The sequence below is a fragment of the Mobula hypostoma genome, chromosome X1 (assembly GCF_963921235.1).
Source record: "Mobula hypostoma chromosome X1, sMobHyp1.1, whole genome shotgun sequence".
In the NCBI taxonomy this organism is placed as follows: domain Eukaryota; kingdom Metazoa; phylum Chordata; class Chondrichthyes; order Myliobatiformes; family Myliobatidae; genus Mobula; species Mobula hypostoma.
In genome coordinates this window covers 43,391,663-43,413,493 of record NC_086128.1, presented here as the reverse complement: position 1 = coordinate 43,413,493, position 21,831 = coordinate 43,391,663, and the positions used below count along the sequence as shown (strand labels likewise).

At 43.2% G+C, this 21,831-nt stretch overlaps 1 protein-coding gene across 5 annotated transcripts in view; it reads left to right on the top strand.

Annotated features, from left to right (window-relative positions):
* Nucleotides 1-20,948: 20,948 nt before the first annotated feature.
* Nucleotides 20,949-21,831, top strand: part of LOC134340301 (epsilon-sarcoglycan-like) — a 66,504-nt gene continuing 65,621 nt past the window's right edge. For all 5 annotated transcript variants that reach the window (XM_063037368.1, XM_063037371.1, XM_063037367.1 and 2 more), the window contains exon 1: nucleotides 20,949-21,016. In XM_063037368.1, coding sequence (XP_062893438.1) covers nucleotides 20,980-21,016 — 37 coding nt within the window. In that variant the 5' untranslated portion in view covers nucleotides 20,949-20,979. The remainder of the gene's footprint in view (nucleotides 21,017-21,831) is intronic.

Here is a 21,831-nt window from a genome sequence, read left to right as displayed (position 1 = left end):
CTCTCTGGAAGGCACTAGCAGCATGCCAGATGTTGAAGGGTGCAAGGGAAGAGAAACGAGTGCAGTTACTACTACAAGGGAGAAGGTGCTCAGAAAGCTGAAAGACCTGAGGATACATAAGACCAGATGAACTGTACCCTAGTGTTCTGAAAGAGGTAGCAATAGTGATTGTGAATACATTAATAATGATCTTTCAAAAAAAATCATTGGACTCTGGCATGGTGCCAGAAGACTGGAAAATTGCAAATGTTGCTCCACTCTTTAAGAAAGGAGGAAGGCAGCAGAAAGGAAATTATAAACCAATTAGCTTGACCTCAGTGGTTGGGAAGATGCTGGAGTCAATTGTTTAGGATGAGGTTATGGAGTACTTGGTGACATAGAAACATAGAAAATAGGTGCAGGAGTAGGCCATTTGGCCCTTTGAGCCTGCACCGCCATTCAGTACGATCATGGCTGATCATCCAACTCAGAACCCTGTACCTGCCTTCTCTCCATACCCGCTGATCCCTTTAGCCACAAGGGCCATATCTAACTCCCTCTTAAATATAGCCAATGAACTGGCCTCAACAGTTTCCTGTGGCAGAGAATTCCACAGATTCACCACTCTCTGTGTGAAGAAGTTTTTCCTAATCTCAGTTCTAAAAGACTTCGCCTTTATCCTCAAACTGTGACCCCTCGTTCTGGACTTCCCCAACATCGGGAACAATCTTCCGACATCTAGCCTGTCCAATCCCTTTAGAATTTTATATGTTTCAATCAGATCCCCCCTCAATCTTCTAAATTCCAACGAGTATAAGCCTTGTTCATCCAGTCTTTCTTCATATGAAAGTCCTGCCATCCCAGGAATCAATCTGGTGAACCTTCTTTGTACTCCCTCTATGGCAAGGATGTCTTTCCTCAGATTAGGGGACCAAAACTGCACACAATACTCCAGGTGTGGTCTCACCAAGGCCTTGTACAACTGCAGTAGTACCTCCCTGCTCCTGTACTCGAATCCTCTCGCTATAAATGCCAGCATACCATTCGTCTTTTTCACTGCCTGCTGTACCTGCATGCCCACTTTCAATGACTGGTGTACAATGACACCCAGGTCTCGTTGCACCTCCCCTTTTCCTAATTGGCCACCATTCAGATAATAATCTGTTTTCCTGTTCTTGCCACCAAAGTGGATAACTTCACATTTATCCACATTAAATTGCATCTGCCATGAATTTGCCCACTCACCTAACCTATTCAAGTCAGCCTGCATCCTTTTAGCATCCTCCTCACAGCTAACACTGCCGCCCAACTTCGTGTCATCTGCAAACTTGGAGATGCTGCATTTAATTCCCTCGTCTAAGTCATTAATATATATTGTAAACAACTGGGGTCCCAGCACTGAGCCTTGTGGTACCCCACTCGTCACTGCCTGCCATTCTGAAAAGGTCCCATTTATTCCCATTCTTTGCTTCCTGTCTGCCAACCAATTCTCTATCCACATCAATACCATACCCCCAATACCGTGTGCTTTAAGTTTGCACACTAATCTCCTGTGTGGGACCTTGTCAAAAGCCTTTTGAAAGTCCAAATATACCACATCCACTGGTTCTCCCCTATCCACTCTACTAGTTACATCCTCAAAAAATTCTATGAGATTCGTCAGACATGATTTTCCTTTCACAAATCCATGCTGACTTTGTCCGATGATTTCACCGCTTTCCAAATGTGCTGTTATCACATCTTTGATAACTGACTCTAGCATTTTCCCCAACACCGATGTCAGGCTTACCGGTCTATAATTCCCTGGTTTCTCTCTCCCTCCATTTTTAAAAAGCGGGGTTACATTAGCCACCCTCCAATCCTCAGGAACTAATCTAGAATCTAAAGAGTTTTGAAAAATTATCATTAATGCATCCACTATTTCTTGGGCTACTTCCTTAAGCACTCTAGGATGCAGACCATTTGGCCCTGGGGATTTATCTGCCTTTAATTCCTTCAATTTACCTAACACCACTTCCCTACTAACATGTATTTCCCTCAGTTCCTCCATCTCACTAGACCCTCGGTCCCCTACTATTTCCGGAAGATTATTTATGTCCTCCTTAGTGAAGACAGAACCGAAGTAGTTATTCAATTGGTCTGCCATGTCCTTGTTCCTCATGATCAATTCACCTGTTTCTGTCTGTAAGGGACCTACATTTGTCTTAACCAATCTTTTTCTTTTCACATATCTATAAAAGCTTTTACAGTCAGTTTTTATGTTCCCTGCCAGCTTTCTCTCATAATCTTTTTTCTCTTTCCTAATTAATCCCTTTGTCCTCCTCTGCTGGACTCTGAATTTCTCCCAGTCCTCAGGTGAGCCACTTTCTCTGGCTAATTTGTATGTTTCTTCTTTGGAGTTGATACTATCCCTAATTTCCCTTGTCAGCCACGGGGTGCACTACCTTCCCTGGTTTATTCTTTTGCCAAACTGCGATGAACAATTGTAGTTGTGACATGGGACAAGATAGAACAAAGTCAGCATGGTTTCCTTGAAGAAAAGTTTTGCCTGACAAACCTATTGGAATTCTTTGAAGAGATTACAAGTCGAATAGTTGAAGGGGATGCAGTGGATCCTATGTATTTGGTCCTCTGACAAGGTGCCACACATGAGGCTGCTTACCAAGTTAAGAGCCCATGGTATTACAGGAAAGCTATTAGCATGGATAGAGCATTGGCTGATTGGTAGGGGGTAGCAAGTGGGAATAAAAGGATCCTTTTCTGGTTGTCTGCCAGTGACTACTGGTGCTCCTTAGGGGTCGGTGTTGGGACCACTTCTTTTTATGCTGCATATCAATGATTTAGATGATGCAATAGATGGCTTTGTTGCCAAGTTTGCAGATGATATGAAGATTGGTGGAAGGGCAGTTAGTGTTGAGGAAACAGGTAGGCTGCAGAAGGACTTAGACAGATTAGGAGAATGGGCAAGAAAGTGGCAAATGAAATATAATGCTAGAAAATGCATGATCATGCACTTTGGTAGAAGAAATAAATGTGCAGACTATTTTCTAAACGGGGAGAAAATCCAAAAATCTGAGATGCAAAGGGAATTGGGAGTCCTTGTGCAGACACCCTAAAGGTTAACTTGTAGGTAGGGTTGGTGGTGAGGAAGGCAAATGCAATGTTATCATTTATTTCAAGAGGTTTAGAATACAAGAGCAGAGATGTGATGCTGAGGCTTTATAAGGCACTGGTGAGGCCTCACTGTGAGTATTGAGGACAGTTTTGGACACCTCACCTAAGAAAAGATGTGCTGTCATTGGAGAAGGTTCAGAGGAGGTTCACAAGGATGATTCTGGAATGAAAGGGTTAACATAGGAGGAACGTTTGATGGCTCTGGATGTGTACTTGTGAGAATTTAAAAGGACAAGGGGGGATCTCATGGAAAACTTTTGAATGTTAAAAGGCCTTAGACAAAGTGGATGTGGAGAGGATGTTTTCCATGGTGGTGTTGTCTAGGACAAGAGGGCACAGCCTCAGGATAGAGGGGTATCCATTTAGAACAGAGATGTGGAGAAATTTCTTCAGCCAGAGGGTGATGAATTTGTGGAATTTGTTACAACAGGCAGTTATGGGGGCCAGGCTGTTGGGTATAAGGCAGAGAGTGATAGGTTTTTGATTGACAGTGGCCTCAAACGTTACCGGGAGAAGACCAGGGAGTGAGGTTGAGGAGGAGAAAAAGGATCAGCCATGATGGAATGGCAGAGCAGACTCAATAGGCCAAATGGCCTAATTCTGCTGCTATGTTTATGGTTCCAGACAAGGCTCATCTTGTGATCTTTTCATTTCCATTCTATCTCTGCCAGGCTGAAACATTTAAGCTAAATAACAGCTTTTGTTCAGGATCCCACTCTGAATTTTCTTTTTGGTATGTTGTGCCTCAGTTCATCTCCCCCACATCCTTAAACCCATCCAAAATTTCCCCTGTGGTCATCTGCCTCAGGTCCCCTTTAACCTCTGCTGACTAAATGAGGTTTCCTTTCCCCCTCGTGAGTGGCTGTATCAGGAGAACAGGTCTAGAACAACACTAGCTAATGAACAACCGCATGAAAGAGTCACAAGTGTGAACCATGCCACTTTTATTTTAGATTTCATAAAGACATATCACACTAAACCTAACAGTGCATAATACAGGTCATTGTGTTGTCAAGACTGTGGTGAATGTGATGTAATACAGAGAGCCTGACTGAATACAACCCCACCATAATCCCTCAAGCCAGCCTCTGCCTCAAGTTGCCAGTGACTACCAAATTTACCAGAACACTCTCCAGCTTTTTCAGAATCAGAATCAGGTTTATTATCATAGGCACGTGACGTGAAATTTGTTAACTCAGCAGCAGCAGTTCAATGAAATACATAATCTAGCAGAGAAAAATAACAATCATAATAATAAATAAACAAGTAAATCAATTATATGTATTGAATAGATTTAAAGAAGTGCAAAAACAGAAATACTGTGTATTTACAAAAAGGTGAGATAGTGTCCAAAGCTTCAATGTCCATTTAGGCATAGGATGGCAAAGGGGAAGAAGCTGTTCCTGAATCACTGAGTGTGTGCCTTCAGGCTTCTGTATCTCCTACCTGATGGTAACAGTGAGAAAAGGGCAGGTCCTGTGTTGTAATGTGAGCATTATTAAAAGTAAGTTAATACTAATTAGGATAATTGGGGAGGGGGGTTTACTTCCATTCTTTTTACTTCCGGTGTGCTCCGTATATAGTGTGCCTGCCATGCCGTATGGGTTGTGAAAGCCTCTGTATATACCTACCGGTTTTGAAGTTCGACATAAAGTTGTTTCTTGGGCATGAAGTTGTCGAGTGTGCCTTTTTCAAAGTAGAAGTTACTACATATATGTTTGGCAATGAGGTGAACCGGTTTTGTGAACGTATCAGCACGTTTTTCAAACGGGAGCTTCGCGTTTCAGATGGCTATGTTTGGAACTATCAGTGAATTTCTGGAAGGAAACGAGGACTGGCCGGAGTACGAGGAAAGGTTGGGACACTTTTCCTGTGCTAATGGAATTACTGAGCAGGCTAAGAAGAGCTCTATTCTCCTGAGTGTGTGTGGGGCAAAGACTTACACGCTAATAAGGAACTTAGACACACCGCAGAAACCGGGGGACATTCCATATGACAAACTGGTCAAGCTCGTGGGGAACCACTACAATCTGAAACCTCCTGTGATAGTCCAACGGTGTAAGTTTCACAGCCGTTTCTGGAAGCCAGGTCAGTCGGTGGCCAATTTCATGGCCGAGCTTCGGCAGCTGTCGGAGCATTGTGATTTCGGAGCGGTGTTGAATGACATGCTCCGTGACAGATTGGTATGCGGCATTAATGATGATGCCATACAACGCCGCCTGTTAGGGAAAACCCCACCGTTGACTTTCAAGAAAGACTTAGAGATTTCTCAAGGCATGGAGATGGCTGCTAATAATGTCAAGGATATCCAGAAAGGACATGGGGGATCACAGTCGGCGGCAGTGCACCAAGTCAGGAGGGAGATTGGTAAACAGGCAAAGCGGGTGGAATGTTTCCGGTGTGGAGGGACGCACTATGCAAACAAAGACACTGTCTGCCATGCTTGTAGCAAAAAGGGACATTTAGCTAAAAAGTGCAGGAGTTCAAAGGGTAAGATTAAGCCTGGGCCGGGGAAAGCTCAATAGCCTCAGGCAGCCACACACCATCTAGAAGAAACAGATGAAGAGGCAGCGTCTGCCTACAACATGTTTGCAGTGGAAACAGATGAGGAACCTCCTGAACCATATTACGCCACAGTCACTGTCAGGGGGAAGGACATTAAGTTTGAGATTGATTCAGGGGCTACTGCATCAGTCATTAGTGAGGAGACCTATAGGAGGACATGGGGGTCCAACCTGCCTCCCGTTAGACCGTCAAAGCTCAAACTTAGGACCTATACGGGGCAGCCCATACCTCATTTAGGGGTATTATTTGTGGACATTTCAGCCGGGGGTCAGAAGTCTGAAGCCAGGCTAGTGATAGCTAAGGGCAGTGGGCCCAGTCTTTTGGGTTGCGATTGGCTTCACAAAATCCAGCTAAACTGGCATGAAATTAAGTATGCACACACGATGGAGGACATTCTGCAGCAGTACAGTGACGTTTTCAGGAACCCAGTCCTGTCCCAAGTCAAGACTTTTCTTTTACAAGGCTGGCCCAGAGTTGTGGAAGGAGAGGAACTGAGGCCTTATGCCAAACGCAAGACAGAACTCAGTCTGCAGGATGGCTGCATTTTCTGGGGGGGGGGGGGCGAGGGTCATCGTGTCTCCCCCTGGCCGTTCACAGATTGTGGAGAAAATTCATGAGACTCACCCAGGAGTGTCTGGAATGAAAAGCCTTGCAAGATCCTACGTTTGGTGGCCAAGAATGGATCAGGATCTGGACAACAAGGTAATATCATGCATGCAATGTCAGACTAATCAGAATATGCCACCACCAGCTCCCTTGCACCCATGGAAGTGGCCAGACTACCCCTGGTCTACGCTACATTTGGACTTTGCTGGCCCTTTTATGGGGCAGATTTTTCTTGTAATGGTAGATGCGCATTCTAAATGGATCGAAGCTCACATCATGAGCAACATCACAGCCCCCTCAACCATAGACAAACTCAGGCAAGTGTTTGCAGTCCACGGGTTGCCTGACACTCTGGTCACTGATAATGGCCCGACGTTCACTGGTGAACTGTTCAGTGAGTTCATACAGCAGAATGGCATTCATCACATTCAGATGGCTCCTTTCCACCCAGCCTCCAATGGTTTGGCTGAGCGGGCTGTTCAGACAGTGAATGAAGGCCTGAAGTGGATGACAGGGGACTCTCTTAGCATTTGGCTTTCACATTTCCTGTTTAAGTACCACCTCACGCCACAGACTACAACTGCCCGCACTCCAGCAGAGATGCTGATGGGGCGTAGGCCCAAGTCAAGATTGGACCTGCTGCGCCCGGACATGAAGGCAAAAGTGAATAGAAAGCAGGAAAAGCAGAAGGAGGGACATGATCAACATGTGCGAGAGAGACAGTTAAAACCGGATGACAATGTCTATGTGAGAAACAATCGGCAATGGCTGCCTGGGGTTATTCTTAAGCAGAGTGGTCCCGTCCCCTACGTTGTTAAGCTGACTGACGTACGTGTTTTCCGCAGACATCAGGACCATGTGCGCCTGCGTCATGATACTGGCTTAGAGGCAGACAGTTCCATGGAGTTTCCATTTGTGAGACAGACTACGGTGGAAGCATGTCCACCAGTGACTTTGCCAGAGGGAGAGGCGCTGGCAGAGGGGTCGGGGTCCCCTGAGGAGGATGGACATTCTCATGCAGACACGCAGACCCCTCTCATGCCCCCAACACCAGACCCACCCAAAACACCCTCACCAGCGGTGCCTGTGGGGTCACCGGGGGTAGTGTGCAAATCACAGCACACTTGTAAACCTCCTGACAGACTGAATCTTTGATGGGACAGTTCTTTTTTGTTGTTAGATTGAATGTTGAATGTGTCATGTTTTCCAGATATTTTGTGTTGGTAAACTGTTGCTGAGATACTAGTATAAGTTTTCAGGGGTACGTTAATAACACCACTGTTTTTATTTCCTAGTTTTTACATTTGGAGAATGTTGGATTTTAAAGGGGAAGAAGTGTTGTACTATGAGCATTATTAAAAGTAAGTTAATACTAGTTAGGATAATGGTGGTGGGGGGGGGTTTACTTCTGTTCTTTTTACTTCCGGTGGGGCTTTGTATATAGTGTGCCTGACATGCCGTATGGGTTGTGAAAGCCTCTGTATATACATAACGGTTTTGAAGTTTGAGATAAAGTTGTTTCTTGGGTATGAAGTTGTCAAGTGTGCTTTTTTCAAAGTAGAAGTTACTACATCCTCGGTGATGGGGGCCCTTAATAATGGACACCGCCTTTCTGAGGCACCGCTCCTTGAAGATGTCCTGGATACTACGGAGGCTGTTACCCAATATGAAGCTGACTAATTTCACCACTTTCTATAGCTTATTTCAACCCTGTGAGGTAGACCCCCGCCTCCCCCCATGCTAGACAGCAATGCATCCTGTCAGAATGCTCTCCACAGTACATCCGAAGAAGTTTTTGCGTGTTTCAGGTGACAAACCGAATCTCCTCAAGCTCCTAATGAAGTATAGCCTCTGTCTTGTCTTCTTTATAGTTGCATCAATATGTTGGGTCCAGGTTAGATCCTCAGAGATATTTACACCCAGGAACTTGAAATTGCTCACATTCTCCATTTCAGCCAACATCCTACCAACATTGCTACAGAGTATAGGGAAGGAATTATAGCTTGTGTAAACACAGCACCTTACCTGACTTATTAATGTTCCAAAATTATTCATAGCCAATGAACTACTTTTGAAATATAGTCACAGTTGTGATGCTTATTTTGTAATCACAATTGTGATGTTATATCCAGCCAACCTATGCACAGCAAGCTCGAGCAAACACCATACAGAGCATCAACCTCACACAATCTCTTTTTAGCAGTTAGTTGAAAAATAGCAAGGTGTGGTAGCAGACCCTTTTGCTTTCTCATAATGTTATTTTAGGGTTCATCTGAAAGGACAGTTCTTTGAATCTCATATCTGAATAATGCAACCTACAGATATACAACCTTCCTTCAGCACTGTGCCAAGTAATCATACCCCCTATTCCTCAGAGCAAGGTCTCACCTCACAAGATTCTGACTCAGAGGGAAGATCACAAGCAATGAGACCCAGTTGGTGTCATTACAAAAATATTGCGACTTTCAATTACTTTGGAATCCATATAACTCGTTGCCATGGCCTTTACATTGACACATTAGTGAAATCAAATATGAAATAGAAGTGTGACACCTTAGATTGATCAGTGTCAGTCCAAAATGGAAATACAAAATCAATCTCCAACTCCTTTGTTGGTCGGCCTACATCGAAACAGTTCCAATAAATTCAGTGAGCAGCGGATTGAAAGTCACCAGAGTGGTCAGGTCAATGTAAAAGTTTAACAGCTGTGTACTGAAGGCAGGGAAAGGTTGGGGGTAGGAAGTGTGATTAACGACCAGTAAGAAAGCATCTGTGTGGAAAAGTTTCAATAATTTTAGATTAATTAAGTGGAACTCGGTGGGACATTGTTGGAACTAATTTTCTATTGAACAGCAGCAGTTAAAACTATTTATTCCCATGATATTAGGGAGCCTGCTTCATAACTCTTGAAAGTTATAATTATTTAAGAAAATATTTTAAATTGTGAAAGAGTTGGAGTTTTCGAGCCATGCTGCTATGTGTGTATTACCTAAAGCTATCTTTTTAGATTAGCTATATTAACGGGCGGCACCTGTCGGTCATTGATGCAAATGACGCATTGCACTATATGTTTCGATGTTTTGAAGTATATGCGACAAATAAAACTAATATTTCTAAAAATGGTGTAATAGTAGTCAACAACAAAGCACAAGTATAATTACTAACCTTGAAACAAGCTACTAAGACGCAATGATGTTTGTGGCTGGAGATCTCTTTCCTCCAACGAATAGTTGCAGCCCGTTAGGAAGAGCATCCTTGCACTCAGCAACAGTGATGTCATCAAATTGCTCACGCAGCCACTCAGAATTCAAAAGAAATCTCACAAAAAAACAGTAAGGAGAAATTAAATCTTTATCCAACATTTTAAAAATTTCAGAGTGTGAGATAGAGATTAGAACAGGAATATTAAGTTAAAAGGGAAATGAATTAATAAGTTCAAGTTCAAATTCAAATTCAAGTTTATTGTCATCTGATTGCACATACGTACAACCAAACAAAATAACATTCCTCCGGAGTGTGTGCACCCACACAACATATCATGAAGAAACATTTTGTAATGTAAAAAAAAACTGAAAGCTCTAAAAAACTGAATTAGAATCATCTTTTTTAAAATTAATTTTTAAGTACCAAGAAATTTGCTAATGGTCCAAAACTTATTTAAAATTTCAGTTAGACCTACAAAAAGTAGTGCATACTGCCCAGTCCATCACGGGTAAAGCCATCCCCAACATTGAGCACATCTACAAGGAGGTTGTCACAGGAAAGCAGCATCCGTCATCAGGGATCCCCACCATCTAGGCCATGCTCTTTTCTCACTGCTGCCATCAGGAGGGAGGCATAGGATCCTCAGGACCCACACCACCAGCCTCAGGAACAATTATTACCCCTTAACTGTCAGACTCCTGAACCAAAGGAGATAGCTTCATTCAACTTCACTCACCCTAACACTGAACTATTCCCACAACCTATAGATTCATTTTCAAGGACTCTTCCTCAAGTTCTCGATATTTATTGCTTATTTACAGTATTTATTATAATTATTCAGTTTATTTTTAATTATTGTAACATAGAAACATAGAAAACCTACAGCACAATACAGGCCCTTCGGCCCACAAAGTTGTGCTGAACATGTCCCTCCCTTATAATTAGTAGGCTTACCTATAGCCCTCTATCTTACTAAGCTCCATGTACCTATCTAAACGTCTCTTAAAAGACCCTATTGTATCCGCCTCCACCACCGTTACCGGCAATCTTTAATTTTTGTATTTGCACATTTTTTTGTCTTTTGCACGTGTCCATCTCGTGTGTGGTTTTTCATTGCTTCTATTGTGTTTCTTTGTATTTACTGTGAATGTCTGCAAGAAAATTAATCTCAGGGTTGTATATGGTGACATATATGTACAAATGTACTTCGATAATAAATTTACTTTGAGCTTAGACTGAGAAACAAAATGTAGCACTTTTTAGGCATCTTATAGTAAGGATAGTTTTTCAACTCACCAACATGTCTTCCACCTATAGAATGGTGCAAAACTGTGTGACTGTGGAGGCTCTTCACACAATGTTTTTTTGACTCACAAGTGTAAACTAATTCTCTTACCTTTCTCCCCAATATATTTTTGTCCTTGGAAAAGTGTTTAGATTTTGAAAGAATAGGTGTTAATGTAAAGAAAAAATGTGGACAATTTCTAGAAAAGTATATAACTTTCTGGGTGACAACTCTGTACCATCAAAACAGAGATCCAGAATTCCTCGAGCTTACAGTATATCCTCTGAGCAAAGGTGTATTTGTGGGAGTAGGAAGACCCACAGATTATTGGCAAGAAGCCTCAGCAGAGGCATTATCCTTGATGAGACTGCATCAGTGGAAACCTTTTAAAAGATGTTTTATTTGTCTCATGCACTTTGAAACATATAGTGAAATGCTTCATATGTGTCACTGACCAACAAAATTCAAAGACTATGCTGGGGGCAGCTATCAAGTGTTGCATGCTTCTGTTGCACAGTTCTCTAATTATGTTTTAAAGTTCAAAGTAAATTTGCTATCGAAGTATATGTCATCAAGTATGACTCTGAGATTTATTTTCTTGCAGGCATTTGCAGTAAAACAAAGAAATACAACAGAATCTATGAAAACCTACACACAGACTGAAAAGCAACCAACATGCAAAAGAACAGTTACTGTTGAAATACAAAAAAAACAAATAATAATAATAAATAATACTGAGAACATGAATTGTAGAGTCCTTGAAAGTGACTCCAGTGATCAGTTCAGTGTTAAGTGAGTGAAATTGTCCACACTGGTTCAGCAGCCTGATGGTTGAAGGGTAATAACTGTTCCTGAACCTGGTGGAATGGACTAAGGCTCCTGTATCTCCTTCCTGATAGCAGCAGTGAAAATAGAGCATGGTCTGCATGGTGAGGGTCCTTGATGATCGATGCTGCTTTCGTGTGGCAGCGCATTTTGTAGATGTGCTCAATGGTGGGGAAGGGTTTTTGTGTGATGAACTGGGCATTATCCACCAGTTTATACTTTATACTTTATTGTCACCAAACAATTGATACTAGAATGTACAATCATCACAGCGATATTTGATTCTGCGCTTCCCGCTCCCTGGATTACAAATCGATAGTAAATATTAAAAATTTAAATTATAAATCATAAATAGAAAATAGAAAAATGGAAAGTAAGGCAGTGCAAAAAAAACTGAGAGGCAGGTCCAGATATTTGGAGGGTATGGCCCAGATCCAGGTCAGGATCTGTTCAGCAGTCCTATCACAGTTGGAAAGAAGCTGTTCCCAAATCTGGCCGTACCAGTCTTCAAGCTCCTGAGCCTTCTCGCGGAGGGAAGAGGAACGAAAAGTGTGTTGGCTGGGTGGGTCGTGTCCTTGATTATCCTGGCAGCACTGCTCCGACAGCGTGCGGTGTAAAGTGAGTCCAAGGATGGAAGATTGGTTTGTGTGATGTGCTGCGCCGTGTTCACGATCTTCCGCAGCTTCTTCCGGTCTTGGACAGGACAACTTCCATACCAGGTTGTGATGCACCCTAGAAGAATGCTTTCTATGGTGCATCTATAAAAATTAGTGAGGGTTTTAAGGGACAGGCCAAATTTCTTTAGTTTTCTCAGGAAGTAAAGGCGCTGGTGGGCCTTCTTGGCAGTGGACTCTGCTTGGTTGGACCAAGTCAGGTCATTTGTGACATTGACCCCGAGGAACTTAAAGCTTTTGACATGTTCCACTTGCGCACCACCGATGTAAATTGGGTCGTGCGGTCCGCTACTCCTTCTGAAATCAACAACCAGTTCCTTCATCTTGCTGACGTTGAGGGATAGGTTATTGTCTTCGCACCATACCACCAGGTTCTTTGTAGGTTTTTCCATTCTTGGCACTGTGTTTCTATGCCAGGGCATGTTGCAACCAGTCAGGAAACTCTCCACTGTGAGGTTTGTCAAAGTTTGTCAGTACCTCCAGTTGAACTCTGTCTTTTTGTGTGTTTCGCCCTAGCCATCATTCTGTGGTTTTGTATTACCGTGTGCCCTTGTTTGTTTTCATGTCCCATGTGCTCCTGACCCCACTCCTACCCTACTCCGGCCCCTGTATTACTGAGTACTGTGTCTCTCACCTGTTTCTCATTATTACCTGTATTGCTGCCACCTGTGTCTCATTGTGCTCCACCTATCATCTGCCCCTCTGTTTATTGCTCAGTGTATTTTAGTCCTGTGTTTTCACCTGTTTGTTGCCAGATTGTGCCAGTGAGTTTTCCTGAGCCTTTCCAGTATTTGTATCGCATGTCTGTCTGTCTGTCTGTCTGTCTGTCTGTCTGTCTGTCTGTCTGTCTGTCTGTCTGTCTGTCGACTCTGCTGACTCTGCCTGTTTCCTGATTCTGGATTTTGGATTTCTCTGGAATTTTTTATCTCTGCCTGAACTTTAACACTGACTTTGTTGCGCCTCTGGATTTGATACTCAGTAAATATCACAGTGTGCACAGTACTTGGTCTGCAATCGGGTCCCTGCTTCAGCGCCCTGACAAAGTTTTAGATGACATGCTGAATCTACGCAAACTTCTAAGAAAGTAGAGGTGCTGCCATGCTTTCTTTGAATAGCACTCATACGCCAGTCCCAGGACATATCCTCTGATATGATAATACCCAGGAATTTAAAGATATTGGCCCTCTCCACCTTCAATCCCCTAATGACTACTGGCTTAAGGATGTCCAATTTCTTCTTCCTGTCATCAATAAGCTCTTTGATGTTGCTGACATTGGGTTGTTGTTGTGGCACCATTCAGCCAGATTTTCAATATCCCTCCTATAAGCAGATATGTTACTACCTTTGATTTGGCCAGTAACAGTGGTGTCATCAGCAAACTTAAATATGACATTAGAACTGTACTTAACCTCACAGTCATAAGTATAAAGTGAATAGAATGGGGGGCTAAGCACACAGCTTTGTCCTGCACCCATGCTGATAGTGATTATGAAGGAGCTCCTATTACTAATCGGTACTGACTGTGTTCTGCAACTGAGTAAATCAATGACCCAGTTACACAAGGAGGTATCAAGGTCTAGGTCTTGGAGTTTATTAGTAAGTTTTGAGGGGATGATAGTGATGAATGCTGAGCTGTAGTCAGTAAAGAGCAACCTGATGTATGCACTTTTCACTGTCCAGATATTCCAGTGATAAGTGGACAGCCAATCTACTGTGGACATGTTGTGACAGTAATAAATTGGAGTGGATTTGGAAACTGAAGTCACTCTTCAGGCAGTAGTTTCTTTGTGTGACTTACCACTGTTCCAAATCATTTTGTTGGCATAGGCACACACTTCTGCCAAATTTCTCGCCACTTTGACTCTGAGAGAGCAGACCAGCAGAGACCGATCTTCATCATTTGCTCTAACGAGACCTGGAGGTATCATTCAGCAGATTCATGATGAGAACCCTTTCAGGATTTGTAGGCAATTACTTTCTACAAAGTGAAACCTAACATCATGAATGGCAGTGATGCTTCACTTCCAGATGAACTAAATGCCCTTTATGCACGCTTCGAAAGGACAAATATAACTACAGCTACGAGGATTCCTGCAGCACCCAGTGATCTCTGTCTCAGAGACTGAAGTCAGATCGTTTTTCAAAAAGGTGAACCCTTGCAAGGTGACAGGCCTTAATGGCGTATCTGGTAGGGCTCTGAAACCCCGTGTCAACCAACTGGCAGTATGTTCAAAGACATTTTCAATATCTCATTGCTACAGTTGGAAGTTCCTACTTGATTCAAAGGGGCAACAATCATACCAGTGCCCAAGAAGAGCAGGGTGAGCTGCCTTAATGTCTATTGTCCAGTAGCACTCACATCTATGATGATGAAATGCTTTGAGAGGTTGGTTATAACTTGAATCTACTCCTGTCTCAGGAAGGACCCGGTCCAACTACAATATGCCTATCGCCACAATAGGTCTACAGTGGACATCATCTCACTGGCTCTCCACATGGTCTTGGATCACCTGGACAATACTAATATTTATGTCAGGCAGCTATTTATTGACTACAGCTTGGCGTTTAACACAATCATTCCCACAGGAATGATCAAAAATCTCCAAAACCTGGGCCTCTGTATCTCCCTCCACAACTGGATCCTCCACTTCCTCACCAGAATACCTCAGTTTATGTGGATCAGAAATAACGTCTCCACATCGCTGATAATCAACACTGACACACCTCAAGGACGTGCGCTTAGCCCATTGCTCTACTCTTTCTGCACCCATGACTGTGTGGCTAGGCACAGCTCAAATGCCATCTATAAATCTGCTGACGATACAACTATCGCAAGCAGAATTTCAGACAGTGATGAGAAAGAGTACAGGAGCAAGATATATCTGCTAGTTGAGTGGTGTTGCAGCAAATACCTTGCACTCAATGTCGGTAAGACCAGAGAATTGATTGTGGACTTCAGAAAGGGTAAGATGAAGGAATACACACCAGTCCTCATTGAAGGATCAGAAGTGGAGAGAGTGAGCAATTTCAAGCTCCTGGCTATCAACATCTCTGAGGATATGTCCCAGGCCCAAAATATCAATGCAGTTAGAAACAAGGCATGGTGCCAGCTATGTTTCATTAGGAGTTTGACAAGATTTGATATGAAATCAAAGACACTCGCAAATTTGTATAGATGTACCATGGAGAGCATCCTAAAAGGTTACATCACCGTCTGGTATTGGCGGGGGGGGGGGGGCGGTGTGGGTTGCTACTGCACAGGATCCAAATAAGCTGCAGAGAGTTGTAAACTCAGTCAGCTCCATCACGGGCACGAGCCTCCATAATATCCAGGACATCTTCAATGAGCGATGCCTCAAAAAGGCAGTATCCATCATTAAGGACCCCCATCACCCAGGACATGCCCTCTTGCTACCCTCAGGGAGGAAGTACAGGAGCCTGAAGGCACACACTCAGTGATTCAGTAACAGTTTCTTTCTCTCTGCAAGAGAAAATCTGCAGATGCTGGAAATCCAAGCAACACACAAAAAATTCTGGAGGAACTCAGCAGGTCAGGCAGCATCTATGGAAAAGAGTAAACAGTCAACGTTTCGGACCAAGACCCTTCATCAAGACTGGAAAGAAAGATGAGAAGTTAGAACAAGAAGGTGGAGGGAGAGGAGGAAGAAGTAGAAGGTGGTAGGTGATAGGTGAAACCAGAAGAGGGGGGGGAGGTGAAGTAAAGAGCTGGGAAGCTGATAGGTGAAAGAGATAAAGAGAGAATCTGATAGGAAAAAAAAGGAAGGGGGGAGCATCAGAGGGAGCTGATGGGCAAGTAAGGAGATGAGGTAAGAGAGGGAAATGGGATGGGAACGCTGAGGGGGGGGCAATGATCGGAAGTTTGAGGAATCAATGTTCATGCCATCAGGATGAAGGCTACCAAGATGGAATACAAGGTGTTGCTCCTCCAACCTGAGTGTGGCCTCATCACGGCAGTAGAGGAGACTATGGACTGACATGCTGGAATGGGAATAGGAAGTAGAATTGAAATGGATGGACACAGGGAGATCCCGCTTTTTCTGGCAGACTCAGTGTAGGTGCTTGGTGAAATGATCTCCCAGTCTATGTTGTGTCTCACTGATATACAGGAGGGCACACCAGGAGCACTGGACACAATATATGATCCCAACAGACTTACGGGTGAAGTATCGCCTCACCCGGAAGGACTGTTTGGGGCCCTGAATAGTATTGAAGGAGGAAGTGTAGGGGCAGGTATGGCACTTGTTCTGCTTGCAAGGATAAGTACCAGGAGGGAGATCAGTAGGCAGGGACAAGAGAGTCACATAGGGAGAGATCCCTGTGGAAAGCGGCAAGTTGGGGGGGAGGAGAGAAAGATGTGCCTGGTGGTGGGATCCAGTTGGAGATGGCAGAGGTTATGGAGAATTATGTGCTGGATGTGGAGGCTGGTGGGGTGGTAGATGAGGACAAGAGAAACCCTGTCCCTGGTGGGGTGGCAAGAGGATGGGGTGAGAGCAGATGTGTGTGAAATGGAAGGTTGGCGCAAAAAGAGCAAGGATGCAATGCTGAATGTTTACAAGGTATTGGTCGAACTGCGCCGAGTATTATGAGCAGTTTTGGGCCCCTAATCTAAGAATGGGTGTGCTGGTATTGGAGAGAGTCAAGAGAAGGGTCTCGGGAATGAAAAGCTTAACATATGAGAAGGTTTGATGGCTCTGGGTCTGTAATTCTTGGAATTCAAAAGGAGGAGGGGGGAGTCTCACTGAAACCTACCAAATGCTGAATGGTGTGAATGAAATGGCCGTGAAGAGGAGAGCCTAGAGCCTCATCCATCAGTAAAGATGCCCCTGTAGAAATGAGGTGAGAAAGAATTTCTTCAGCCAGACAGTGGGGATTCTATGGAATTTGCTGCCAAAGAGTTCAGCAAGATATGTACTAAGATAAAGGGCAGCTCCTCCATGGTTGCGATCCCAGGATTGCTACCTGTACCACGGGCTGGTGAGGCCAGATATTGGAAGATTATACAGTTTGACCCGCGGCTAAGGAGTTGGTGTAGGAGGGAGGGTGCAGATTTTTGGATCATTGGGTTCTCTTCCAGGGAAGGTGAGACTTGTACAGAAGAGGCAGTTTGCACCTGAACTGGAGGGGGGCTAATATCCTAGTGGGAAGGTTTGCTAGTGCTGCACAGGGGTTGGGGGGCACATTAAACTAGAGTTGTAGGGGGATGGGAACCAGAGTGCCAGACAGATAGTGGAGAGGTTGTGGAGGCGGATGTTAAGACTTCAGACAAAGTCAGGAATCAAAAGGATGATCATGGTAGGATTAATGTCCTGTATATTTTAATACGCAAAGTATCATAGGAAAGGCAGATGAGCTCAGGCATGGATCAACACCTGGAATTATGACATTGTAGCCATTAGTGAGACTTGGTTGCAGGAGGGACAGGACTGGCAGCTCAGTATTCAGGGATTATGTTGTTTTAGATGCAATAGAGTGGGAGGGATTAAAGGAGGAGAGGTGACATTACTAGTCAGAGAAAATGTCACAGCAGTGCTCAGTCAGGGTAGACTGGAGAAATTGTCTGGGTGGAACTGAGTAATATGAAAGGTATGACCACATTAATAGGGCTATATTAAAAACCATCCAACAGTCTGAAGGATTTAGAGGAATAACCTTGTAGAAAGATCACAGACTGTTTTAAGAAACACAAGATTGTTAGAGCAATACACAAAAAATGCTGGTGGAACGCAACAGGCCAGACAGTATCTATAGGAAGAAGTACAGTCGACGTTTCAGGCCGAGACCCTTCGTCAGGACTAACTGAAAGAAGAGATAGTAAGAGATTTGAAAGTGGGAGGGGGAGGGGGAGGGGGAGATCAAAAATGATAGGAGAAGACAGGAGGGGGAGGGATGGAGCCAAGAGCTGGAGAGGTGATTGGCAAAAGGGATACAAGGCTGGAGAAGGGAGAGGATCATGGAACGGGAGGCCTAGGGAGAAAGGATGAGGGAGGGGAGCACCAGAGGAAGATATCGTGAGAGGCACAGAGGGAGAAAAAAGAGAGAGAGAAAGGGGAAAAAATAAAAAATAATAAATAAATAAGTGTCGCCTCCTTCCAGGTGAGGCGACACTTCACCTGTGAGTCGGCTGGGGTGATATACTGCGTCCAGTGCTCCCGATGTGGCCTTCTGTGTATTGGCGAGACCCGACGCAGACTGGGAGATGGTTTCGCTGAACACCTACGCTCTGTCCGCTAGAGAAAGCAGGATCTCCCAGTGGCCACACATTTTAATTCCACATCCCATTCCCCTTCTGATATGTCTATCCACGGCCTCCTCTACTGTCAAGATGAAGCCACACTCAGGTTGGAGGAACAACACCTTATATTCCATCTGGGTAGCCTCCAACCTGATGGCATGAACATTGACTTCTCTAACTTCCGTTAATGCCCCTCCTCCCCTTCTTACCCCATCCTTTATTTATTTGTTTATTATTTTAAAAAGAATTTCCCCTTTCTTTCTCTTTCTTTTTTCTCCCTCTGTCCCTCTCACTATATCCTCCTCTGGTGCTCCCCTCCCCCTTTCTTTCTCCCTAGGCCTCCAGTCCCATAATCCTCTCCCTTCTCCAGCCTTGTATTCCTTTTGCCAATCAACCTTCCAGCTCTTGGCTCCATCCCTCCCCCTCCTGTCTTCTCCTATCATTTTGGATCTCCCCCTCCCACTTTCAAATCTCTTACTATCTCTTCTCTCAGTTAGTCCTGATGAAGGGTCTCAGCCTGAAACATCGACTGTGCTTCTTCCTATAGATGCTGCCTGGCCTGCTGCATTCACCAGCATTTTGTGTGTGTTGCTTGAATTTCCAACATTTGCAGATTTTCTCGAGGTTGTTAGAGCAGGTGATTTTAAATTTCCACATATTGACTGGGAATCCCATACTGTGAAAGGACTAGATGGGATGGAGTTTGTCAAATGTGTTCAGGAAAGTTTCCTTAATCAGTACATTGAAGTCCCAATGAAAGAGTGGGCAATATTTGATCTGCTATTAGGAAATAAGACAGGACAGGTGACAGAAGTTTGTGTAGGGGTACATTTTGCATCTAGTGATCATAATGCCATTAGTTTCAAAGTAAATATGGAAAAAGGAAGGTCTGGTCCATCGGTTGAGATTCTAATTTGGAGAAAGTCCAATTTTGATGATATCAGGAATGATCTGGCAAGTGTGGATTGGGACAGGCTGTTTTTGGGCAAAGGTGTATGTGGTAAGTGGGAGGCCTTCAAAAGTAAAATTTTGAGAATACAAAGCTTGTATATGTCTGTCAGAATAAAAGGTAAAGATAACAGGTTTAGGGAACCTTAGTTTTCAAGAAATATTGAGGCCTAGTTAAGAAAAAAAAGGAGATACAAAGCTTTTATAGGCAGTTAGGAACAAATGAAGTGCCAGTGCAAGAGAACACTTAAGAAAGAAATCAAGAGGGCTAAAAGAAGGCATGAGGTTGCCCTAGCAGGCAAGATGAAGGAGAATCCTACGGGATTCTACAGAAGGAGGAGGAGAAGATGGCGGTGCGACGCAACTTGCGCGGGCAATCCGGTGAATGATATCTGTTATCTGTTAAGTAGGGTGCCGTGCACAATCCTGATTTGATGGAGACAGATGTGAGAGAATGGAGGAACATCTGGAGAAACTTCTCAAATGCCTTTTTTGCTGCCATTGTTACTGTGTGATCCTGAATTTCCGGAGGGGAAGGCCCCGAGTCCTTGGCTTTGCTTGTTGCTCGGCGGCCGGGACGGAGTCGAAGTGCTCGGCAGAGATGGTGCTCGGTGCTTGGTATCAAAGGGCTGGTTAGAGGCTCGAAGTTTTCGGACAAACTCAGTGTCGGCTGTGGTCGGGTGCTTCCAATGCATCGACAGTTGTCAGTGCCTGGAGGTTTATGGCAGGGAGAGTTTCTCCCTTCTGCCGCCTGCTATCAGGAGTCGATCGGAACTTTGAGACTTTTTTTACTGTTCCCATGGTCTGCTCTTTATCAAATTATGGTATTGTTTTGCACTGCTGTAACTATATGTTATAATTATGTGGTCTTGTTAGTGTTAGTCTTTGGTTTGTCTTGTTTTTTTTGTGATATCACTCTGGAGGAACATTGTATCATTTCTTAATGCATGCATGCATTTCTAAATGACAATAAATGAGGACTGAGTGTCCTCATAATCTAATCTAATATGTCCAGAGCAAAAGGATTGCAAGGGACAAATTTATATCTTCTGCTTATACTAATATTTATTATCACATGATCTTGCTAATTTGGGGATTACTACATTTAGCAAGTCCCAGAGAATGAGCAGTTTGTAATGTTACAAATACATTTTAAAATTTTGCACACTACAGTGTTGTATGTGTATTGTTTTTGTACAGCATTTTATTGAAGAGAACCTGTGAAACTTATTTTCAATGCAAGATTTGAGTAAGCCAGAATTTTACTTTGGGCTGTTTAGAATTGGAGATAAACTTTTTGCTACCAAATGTACAGCTGTCAAAATGGCTGAAAAAAAATACAAAAATAGTACTGTCACAGAAAACCAATCACATTAGGTGTTAGAATGCTCAGCTGCTATGAGCCTTCTTCCTCATGTTCCTGTCTATCAAACTTCAGGCACTTTCTCTTTACCTTTTAAAGGAAGATGGCGATACAGGGAGCTTGGATTTATTCTTCTGCAGGCAAGTTTTTGTTGATATTATCTGAATTTTCCATCAAGAAGTGAAACAATGGATTTTAATGTGAGAAAGTATATATCAAAAGAAGTATGTTTTGTATCATAAGTTGTATTTTGTAATTTTGTATTTCTTTCTACCATTGTATCCTGTTTCTGACAGATAGAATCTGAATACAGCCTTTCCAATAATTCAGTCCAAACAGAACGATACCATTGATATATTATTCTCCTGTATTTAACAAAAATAAAGTATTTCTTTATCAATTTCACTTTGAGCAGATGGCCAGGATGTGCAGTAGCAAAAGTATGCCAGAAAGAGATTTTTTAAATCAACTGTTATTAAATTTCTGTTTTGGTGATATTGTGGTAAATGTATTTTTAGCAATCTTCTAAAATGGATTATGAACAGATCTACCACAAAGAAATAATCTAATTTCATAGCACAGTTATGGTTTTTATGTCTTGTACATTGGAAATAGGGTATTTGTTATACTTAACGCAATTTGGATCAGCCAAACAGAACACACTACTCTTTATTTAGGTGGTGAAAGGCAAAGTATCCCAATTCTTTAAAAACCTTGTTTTTTCTTTCTTGGATAATTCGATGGTTCTCTTTGGTTATGGAACTCAGATATAGAAAATGAATGATACCAACTTGGAGTTGTTAATGGAGAATTGTTTGACAAGCCAACAGATGATTTGCCTCTGCGAAACTCCAAAGCAGATGGAATGGTTTGGATTGAGAGATTGATAGTCATGGGAGAAAATGGGTAAGGTTGGTAATCTTGAAGCATAGTCAATTATTTGCATGAAGTAGGA